Below are 10,406 nucleotides of genomic sequence, written 5' to 3' on the forward strand. Positions count from 1 at the left end.
GCTTAAACAATCAGCATGTCTCCAATGAGCAGTGCAGAATAAAAACCCAAAGAAGCCTTCCTGAATATCCCACTACTTAAAAGACTTCCAAGGACCTTCTCTAACAGGGTTTGGTAAGAGGTGGGAAGAATGCTGGTCCCAATCTAATAACTGATACTGACTTTACCATGAAGGGGAACTGAAATGTGATTTTAATTTTACTTCAAGAAAAAAGAAATGTGATACTTCTTCATGTTCCATTATCCTAATGCATCTATGCTTTGTAATGGTATAGAATGAGAGTTTTTAAAAACTCTATTAAGACATAAAACAAAATACATATAAAATTGTGTATTTGCATCTGCATCTGAATTATAATTTTATTAAATTCCATACAGTGAACTAAAAATTTGAGCAGCTCTGTGGACTATATTTAAATAAAAATGAATTTCACAATATGCAAATAGTCCAACTGATGTTCACAAAATAGATGTACTGAGCTCACAAGGTTTACCACTCTGCATCACCAATGGCTTTTGCAAATACATAGTCTCTCCCTCCAAAACACATAACACCATCTTTCAAATAGAATTTCCATTTGTTCTTGCTTCGATGAATCTGGGGAGAAAAATAGCTTAAATTAATTAATTTTACAAGGTAAAAGATCACCTGCATTTCTTTGCTACAGTAAATGAGATTCTCACCCTAAATGTGAGTACCTTAAAACTAAAACCTCCTCAAGATAGTTTACTCATTCCACAAACATTTGAGTTCCTATGTATTAGACACTGTTTTAGGCACTGGAGATATATTAAAGATACATATAATTTTTTCTATACTGTGTATTTTATATATAAAAACATATATCCTATATATGCAAAACCAAAAAAAAAAATCCCTGCCTTTTAAGAGTTTACATTTTAATAGGGATGGACAGAAACCTAATAGATAAGTAAATTATATAGAATATTAAGCTGTCATTTGAGGTGATAATTGAGCGAAAACCTTAAAGAAGATAAGGAATAAAGCCAGGCAGATATTGACTCAGGAGCATTCCAGATAAAAGGAACAGAAGTGAGCAGATATAGGTGACGTGCAAGAAGGCAGCAAATCACACTGCCATGTGTGTACCTATGCAACAATCTTGCATATTCTTCACATGTACCCCAAAACCTAAAATGCAATTTCAAAAAAAATCTGAGACCTGTCTCAGATTTTTGGGGTTCATGTAATGTAGGATGTTAATGTTTGTAAAACAGACATTATTCGATCTACTATTACAACTATACTGCCAATTATCCTTAGACTCTCCCCACAAAATAAAAAATGTTGATGAGGTACAAATAAAAAATAAAAATAATAATAATAAAAAAAGAAGTGAGCAGGCCTGAAGAGAGGCATGCCTGGATTGTTCAAGAACAGCAAAGAGTCCAGTATGTCTGCAAAGGAATAAGCAGGGAAGATGTAGCTAATATTATCAGAAATGAAAAAGTGATACTTCATTGTGAGAAAGAAAGTCACAATAAAGCACTGAACAAGGTCAGAAGATACAGCTTATAATATGTTAGATTATGCTGGCTGTTTTCTAGATTCCATAAATCAGCCTAGACAGACAAAATTTAAAAAAAAAATAAGAAATTTTACTACTTCAAGAGGTAAGAAGCCATAAAATCACTGCTACCTCTAAGTAAACTGCAAGTGACTATTTAAAAGCCTTAGGAATATATGATCTGAGATTAAGGGTAAAATTTAAACCTAGTTGTTGACTACAAATAGCCAAATCCAGGAAGAGAAGCTGTGACTGGTATTCATATGCATTTTGTGAAGCATAAGAAAACACACAGGATAAACCCCTATTTTTGTGGGGGAGAGGGGTTTAAGTCCTAATAAAGTTTTTTCTGAGTTTTATTTCCAAATTGTCTTGCAAAGGCACTTGCACATGTCTTAAAAATCTTTTAGGAATACAGCAGTGACAACCAAAATCCCAAACTCAGCACAGGCAATAAAATATGACCAGAATTAGGAGGAGAACAACAACAGAAGCAACAACTCATTGTGGTACCTTTATCTAGTGACTATGTTTTTTTCTAGATATACAACAATAGCTCAATGTTTGAAATTTATTAAGATAAAAATCACATTACTGGAGTTACTGACAAATCATATAATCATCTCTAATAATGTTGAAAAAGTATTTAATAAAACTGTTGCATTTTAGATTCTTTAAAACTCAAGAAAAAAAGAATAAAAGATTGTCTTACGCACACACAAACACACATACACACACACACACACATATATATATATATATATCTCAGCCCAAATGCCAGTGATACACTTAGTGGGGAAAAAAACGCTAAAAGCATTCTCACTAAAGTCAGAACACAGACAAGGATAACCACTATTATCCAACTTCTTAAACACTCTAGAGGTACTAGCCAATGCAATTAGACAAGAAAAGATAAGTAGAAATATAAAAATTGGGAAGCAATAAATTTACAAATACAGTGATTACATGTCTCAAAAATCCAAAATAATCAATGAAAAACTACTAAGAATATGGATATAAAATTAATATACAGAAATTCATAGCCTTCACACATAGAAGTAACAGTCAGAAGACATTCTAAAGGAATAAGCCAATGAACACCATAAACAAACAAATAAATAGGAATAAACGGAACAAATATTTGACCTACTGGTAGCACTCAACACTCTTTCTTCTGAAATATTCTCCTCACTTGGCTTCTAGAACCCTCTGGTTTTTCATTCTCTGGCCACTCCTTAATTTCCTTTACTGAATCCTCCTTATATGTCTTACCTCTCAATTTTAAAGTATACCAGGATTCTTATTTTTGCTTATATTCACTTTCGGTGATCCTAGTCTCATGACTTTAAACACCATCTACATACTGTTCACTCCAAAAATGTATGTCTAGCTCACACCTCTACCCTAAATCCCAAATTCTCATTCAACTGCTTCAGCATCTCCTCCTGAATGTCAAATCGACATCTGAAGCAAGTTTAAAACTATGACACTTATACTCTCTTCCCCAAACCTCACAATCCTCCCCATCTCATTAGGAAATGACCACTTATTCTTCTAAGAGCTCAACTCAAAAATCTTAGAGGTATTCTTTATGCTTGCTACTCACATCTCATATCCAGATCCATCAGCAAGTGTTAGTTCTATCTACAAAATATATCAATATTTCAAACACTTCTACCACTTCCACTACTGTTATTCTTATCTCAGCCATCACCTTATCTTGCCCAGATTAATACAATAGTCTCATAACTAGTTCCTGTTTTCACCCTTGTTCCCTGACAATACCCACTTTCAGTCTACTATAAACAGTATACCCAGAGTGTCTGCTAAAAACATAAATCAGATATCATTTCTCTTCTCAAAACTCTCTAATGACTTGCCATGCAAAAACTGAAGTCCTTACAATGGACTACAAGATCCTTCATTTTTCCTCACTTACTGCTCTTGCCTCTGCACTGTTCTCTGAACACACAGGCATTCTCCTACTTCAGGCTTTTTGTATTTCTTGTTCCTTCTGTCTAAAATGCTTAAACCCTAATATCCTCACAGTTCATTCCCTTACCTCCTTCTGACCTTTACCCTATTACATTCTCAATAAGCACTCCCCCAGACACCCCATCTAAAATTGCAACCTATTCCTCGCCAAAATCATTAAAATACCAAATTTCATTAATTTAATGTGATCTCAATGAAAATAATCAACAGGGTTTTATTTTGAACCCGACAAGATGATTATTAAGTAAATATGAAAAATAAACAAGAATATCCAGGAAAACTCTGCAAAAAAAAATAAGTAAAGAATTATTAGCCTTACCAAATATTAAAAATCTTAATAATTAAATCAGAGTAGCATAGGCCTATGGACAGACAAACCAATGGAACAAAATGGAAAATCAAGAAGTAGACCCAAATACATTTAGAAATGCAATAGCAGATGATGAATCATTTCATAACATTAGGGACAAAATAGACTTCTCAAAAAATGTTAGGAAAATTGAGTATTCACCTGGAAAAATAAAATAAAAATTTGAAACCATATGTTACATTATACACCAAGACAAACACCAAATGAATCAAGACTTGAATATATTTAAAAAAAAAAAAAAAAAGAAGAAGAAGAAGAAGAAGAAAGAAAAAAAGAAATACTAGAGGCTGGCAAGATGGCCAAACAGGAACAGCTCCGGTCTGCAGCTCCCAGCGAGATCGACGCAGAAGGCAGGTGATTTCTGCATTTCCAACTGAGGCACCTGGTTCATCTCAATGGAACTGGTTGGACAGTGGGTGCAGCCCACAGAGGGTGAGTCAAAACAGGGTGGGGTATCGCCTCACCCAGGAAGTACAAGGGGTTGGGGAATTCCCTCTCCTAGCCAAGGGAAGCCATGAGGGACTATACCATGCACTCCTGTCCAGATGCTGTGCTTATCCCATGATCTTTGCAACCTGCAAACCAGGAGATTCCCTCCAATGCCTATGCCACCAGGGTCGTGGGTTTCCAGCACAAAAGTGGGCAGCCATTTGAAGACACCAAGCTAGCCACAGGATTTTTTTCTCCATACACCACCGATGCCTGGAACCCCTGCGAGACAGAAACATTCACTCCCCTGGAAAGGGGGCTAAAGCCAGGGAGTCAAGTGATCTAGTTCGTCGGGTCCCACCCCCACAGAGCCCAGCAATCTAAGATACACTGGCTTAAAATTCTCACTGCTAGTACAGCAGCCTGAGCTTGACCTGGGACGCTCGAGCTTGGTGGGAGGAGGGAAGTCCACCATTACTGAAGCTTGAGTAGGTGGTTTTACTCTCACAGTGTAAACAAAGCCAACAGAAAGTTCAAACTGGGCAGAGCCCACTGTAGCTCAGTAAGACCTGGCCAGACTGCCTCTCCTCTCTGGGTAGAGGATCTCTGAAGAAAAGGCAGCAGCCCCAGTCAGGAACTTACAGATAAAACCCACATCTCCCTGGGACACAGCACCTGGGGGAAGGGGTGTTTGTGGGTACAGCTTCAGCAGGCTTAAACATCCCTGCCTCCCAGCTCTGAAGAGAGCAGCAGACCTCCCAGCACAGCATTCAAGCTCTGATAAGGGACAGACTACCTCCTCAAGTGGGTCCCTGACCACATTGTATCCTGACTCAGAGACATCTCCCAGTAGGGGCTGACAGACACCTCATACAGGAGAGCTCTGGCTGGCATCTGGCAGATACCCCTCAGGGACGAAGCTTCCAGAAGAAGAAACAAGAAGGAATCTTTGCTGTACTGCAGCTTCCACTGGTGATACCCAGGCAAACAGAATCTGGAGTGGACTTCCAGCAAACTCCAGCAGACCTGTAGAAGAGGAGCCTGCCTGTTAGAAGGAAAACTAACAAACAGAAAAGAACAGAATCAACATCAACAAAAAGAACATCCATTCAGAGACTGTATCTGAAGGTCACTGACTTCAAAGACCAAACGTAGATAAATCCATGAAGATGGGGAGAAACCAGCACAAAAAGAATGAAAATTCCAAAAACCAGAACACCTCTTCTCCTCCAAAGGATCACAGCTCCTCGCCAGCAAGGGAACAAAACTGGATGGAGAATGGGTTTGACAAATTGACAGAAATAGGCTTCAGAAGGTGGGTAATAACAAACTCCTCCAAACGAAAGGAACATGTTTTAACTCAATGCAAGAAAGCTAAGGACCTTGAAAAAAGGTTAGATGAATTGCTCACTAGAAAACCAGTTTCGAGAAAAACATAAATGACCTGATGGAGCTGAAAAACACAGCACAAGAACTTCGTGAAGCATACATAGGTATCGATAGCCAAATCGATCAAGCAGAAGAAAGGATATCACAGATAAAAGATCTATTTAATAAAATAGAGTGAAAGGGCAAGATTAGAGAAAAAAAAAGAGTGAAAAGAAATGAACAAAGCCTCCAAGAAATATGAGACTATGTGATAAGACCAAATCTACATTTGATTGGTGTACCTGAGAGTGATGTGGAGAATAGAATCAAGCTGGAAAACACTTTTCAGGATATTAGCCAGGAGAATTTCCCCAACCTAGCAAGGCAGGCCAACATTCAAATTCAGGAAACACAGAGAATGCCACAAAGATACTCCTCAAGAAAAGCAACCCCAACACACATAAACATCAGATTCACCAAGGTTGAAATGAAGGAAAAAATGTTAAGGACAGCCAGAAAATAAGGTCAGGTTACCCACCAACGGAAGCCCATCAGACTCATAGCTGATCTCTCAGCAGAAACCCTACAAGCCAGAAGAGAGTAGGGGTCAATATTCAACATTCTTAAAAGAATTTTCAACCCAGAATTTCATATCCAGCCAAACTAAGCTTCATAAGTGAAGGGGAAATAAAATCCTTTACAGATAAGCAAATGTTGAGAGATTTTGTCACCACCAGGACTGCCTTACAAGAGCTCCTGAAGGAAGCATTAAACATGGAAAGGAACAACTGGTACCAGCCACTGCCAAAACATACTAAATTGTAAAGACCATCAATGCTATGAAGAAACTGCATCAACTAATAGGCAAAATAACCAGCTATCATAATAACAGGATCAAATTCACACATAACAATATTAAACTTGAATGTAAATGGGATAATGCTCCAATCAAAAGACACAGACTATGTCTTTTTTTTTCCCAAAAAAAGACTTTTTTGTGTGTCTTTTTTTATCCAAATTGGATAAAAAGTCAAGACTCATCGGTGTGCTATATTCAGGGGACCCATTTCACATGCAAAGACACACACAGACTCAAAGGGATGGAGGAATATTTAAAAGCAAATGGAAAGAAAAAAAAAAAAAAAGGAGGGGTTGCAATCCTAGTCTCTGATATAATGGACTTTAAACCAACAAAGATCAAAAGAGACAAAGGGCATTACATAATGGTAAAGGGATCAATGCAACAAGAAGAGCTAACTGCCCTAAATATACATGCACCCAATACAGGAGCACCCGGATTCATAAAGCAAGTTCTTAGAGACCTACAAATAGATTTAGACTCCCACACAATAATAGTGGGAGACTTCAACACCCCACTGTCAATATTAGATCAACGAGACAGAAAATTAACAAGGATATCCAGGACTTGAACTCAGCTCTGGACCAAGCGAACCTAATAGGCATCTACAGAACTCTCCACCCCAAATCAACAGAATATACATTCTTCTGAGGACCACATCACATTTATTCTAAAATTGACCACATAATTGGAAGAAAAACACTCCTCAGCAAATGCAAAAGAATGAAAATCATAACAAACAGTCCCTCAGACCACAGTGCAATTAAATTAGGACTCAGAATTCAGAAACTCACTCAAAACCACACATCTATATGGAAACTGAACAACCTGCTCCTGAATGACTATTGGGTAAATGACGCAATTAAGGCAGGAATAAAGATGTTCTTTGAAATGTTCTTTGATGTCCTTTGAATAAAGAAAAATGTTCTTTGAATCTCTGGGACACATTAAAAGCAATGAGAAGAGGGAAATTTACAGCAATAAATACCCACAAGAGAAAACAGGAAAGATCTAAAATTGACACCCTAACATCACAATTAAAAGAACTAGAAAAGCAAGAACAAACAAATTCAAAAGCTAGAAGAAGACAAGAAATAACTAAGATCAGAGCAGAATTGAAGGAATGAATACACAAAAAACCCTTCAAAAAATCAATAAATCCAGGAGCTGGTTTTTTGAAAGGATCAACAAAATAGATAGGCCACTAGCCAGACGAACAAAGAAGAAAAGAGAGAAGAATCAAATAGACACAATAAAAAAAGATAAAGGGGATATCTCCACCAGTCCCACAGAAATAGAAACTACCATCAGAGAATACTATAAACACCTCTACGCAAATAAACTAGAAAATCTAGAAGAAATGGATAAATTCCTGGACACATACACCCTCACAGGACTAAACCAGGAAGAAATCAAATCCCTGAATAGATCAATAACAAGTTTTGAAATTGAGGCAGTAATTAATAGCCTACCAACCAAAAAAAGTCTAGGACCAGATGAATTCACAGCCGAATTCTACCAGAGGTACAAAGAGGAGCTGGTGCCATTCCTTCTGAAACTAATCCAAACAACAGAAAAAGAAGGACTCCTCCCTAACTCATTTTATAAGGCTGGCATCATCCTGATACCAAAACCTGGCAGAAACACAACAAAAAAAGAAAATTTTTCAAATGGAAAAAATATCCCTAATGAACATCAATGCGAAATCCTCAATAAAATACTGGCAAACTGAATCCAGCAGCACATCAAAAAGCTTATCCATCACGATCAAGTCAGCTTCATTCCTGGAATGCAAGGCTTGTTCAACATATGCAAATCAATAAATGTAATCTATCATATAAAAAAAACAAATGACAAAAACCACATGATTATCTCAACAGATGCAGAAAAGGCCTTCAACAGATATGAACAGACACTTTACAAAAGAAGACATATATGCGGCCAACATACATATGAAAAAATGCTCATCATCACTGATCATTAGAGAAATGCAAATCAAAACTACATTGAGATACCATCTCATGCCAGTTAGAATGGTAATCATTAAAAAATCTGGAGACAACAGATGCTGGAGAGGATGTGGAGAAATAGGAACACTTTTACACTGTTGGTGGGAGTGTAAATTAGTTCAACCATTGTGGAAGACAGTATGGCGATTCCTCAAAGATCTAGAAATAGAAATTCCATTTGACCCAGCAATCCCATTACTGAGTAAATATCCAAAGGATTATAAATCGTTCTACTATAAGGACACATGCACACGAATGTTCATTGCAGCACTGTTTACAATAGCAAAGACTTGGAACCAACCCAAATGCCCATCGATGATAGACTGGACAGGGAAAATGTGGCACATATACACCATGGAATACTATGCAACCATAAAAAACGATGAATTCATGTCCTTTGTAGGGATGTGGATGAACCTGGAAACCATCATTCTCAGCAAACTGACACAGGAACAGAGAATCAAAGACCGCATGTTCTCACTCACAGGCTGGTGTTGAACAATGGGAACACATGGACACAGGGAGGGGAGCATCACACACTGAGGTCTGTGGGGGAAACTAGGGGAGGGACAGTGCGGGTGAGGAGTTGGGGAGGGATGGCATGGGGAAAAATGCTGGATGTGGGTGATGGGGAGGAAGGCAGAAAACCACACTGCCATCTGTGTACCTACGCAACAATCTTGCATGTTCTTCACATGTACCCCCAAACCTAAAATGCAATAAAATATATATATAAAAAGAAAAGGCCTTCAACAAAATTCAATAGCTCTTCATGCTAAAAACTCTCAGTAAACTAAGTATTCATGAAACGTATCTCAAAATAGTAAGAACTAGTTATGACAAACCCACAGCCAATATCATACAGACTGGAAGCATTCCCTTTGAAAACCAGCACAAGACAAGGATGCCCTCTCTCACCACTCCTATTCAGCATAGTATTACAAATTCTGGCCAGGGCAATCAGGCAAGAGAAAGAAATAAAGAATACTCAATTAGAAAAAGAGGAAGTAAAATTGTCTCTGTTTGTAGATGACATGACTGTATACTTAGCAAATACCATCATCTCTGCCCAAAATCTCCTTAAGCTAATAAGCAACTTCAGCAAAGTCTCAGGATACGAAATCAATGTGCAAAAATCACAAGCATTCCTACACATCTATAACAGACAGTCAAATCATGAGTGAACTCCTATTCACAATTTCTACAAAGAGAATAAAATATCTAGGAATACAACGTACAAGGGATGTGAAGGACCTCTTCAAGGAGAACTACAAACCACTGCTCAAGGAAATAAGAAAGGACACAAACAAACGGAAAAAATACTCCATGATCATGGATAGGAAGAATCAGTATCATGAAAATGGCCCTATTGCCCAAGGTAATTTATAGATTCAATGCTATCCTCATCAAGCCACCACTGACTTTCTTCACAGAATTGGAAAAAAACTACTTTAAATTTCATATGGAATGAAAAAAGAGCCCATATAGTCAAAACAATCCTAAGCAAAATGAACAAAGCTGGAGGCACCATGCTACCTGACTTCAAACTATACTACAAGGCTGCCATAGCAAAAACAGCATGGTACTGGTATCAAAACAGATATATAAACCAATGGAACAGAACGGAGGTCTCAGAAAGAATGCCACATATCTACAGCTATCTGATCTTTGACAAACCGGACAAAAACAAGCAATGGGGAAAGGATTCCCTATATAATAAATGGTGTTGGGAAAACTGGCTGGCCATATGCAGAAAGCTAAAACTGGATTCCTTCCTTATACCTTATACAAAAATTAACTCAAGATGGATTAAAGACTTAAACATAAGACCTAAAACCATAAAAACCC

At 37.6% G+C, this 10,406-nt stretch overlaps 1 protein-coding gene across 1 annotated transcript in view; it reads right to left on the reverse strand.

The window, feature by feature from the left end:
* Positions 1 to 326: 326 nt before the first annotated feature.
* The window catches only part of GTF2A1L (general transcription factor IIA subunit 1 like), a 73,693-nt gene continuing 63,613 nt past the window's right edge, over positions 327 to 10,406 (reverse strand). Inside the window, exon 9 of the mRNA XM_032291704.1 lies at positions 327 to 597. Coding sequence (XP_032147595.1) covers positions 490 to 597 — 108 coding nt within the window. The 3' untranslated portion in view covers positions 327 to 489. The remainder of the gene's footprint in view (positions 598 to 10,406) is intronic.

This window comes from Sapajus apella, unplaced genomic scaffold, assembly GCF_009761245.1.
Source record: "Sapajus apella isolate SASKATOON/1434 unplaced genomic scaffold, GSC_monkey_1.0 scaffold26, whole genome shotgun sequence".
NCBI classification, from domain to species: domain Eukaryota; kingdom Metazoa; phylum Chordata; class Mammalia; order Primates; family Cebidae; genus Sapajus; species Sapajus apella.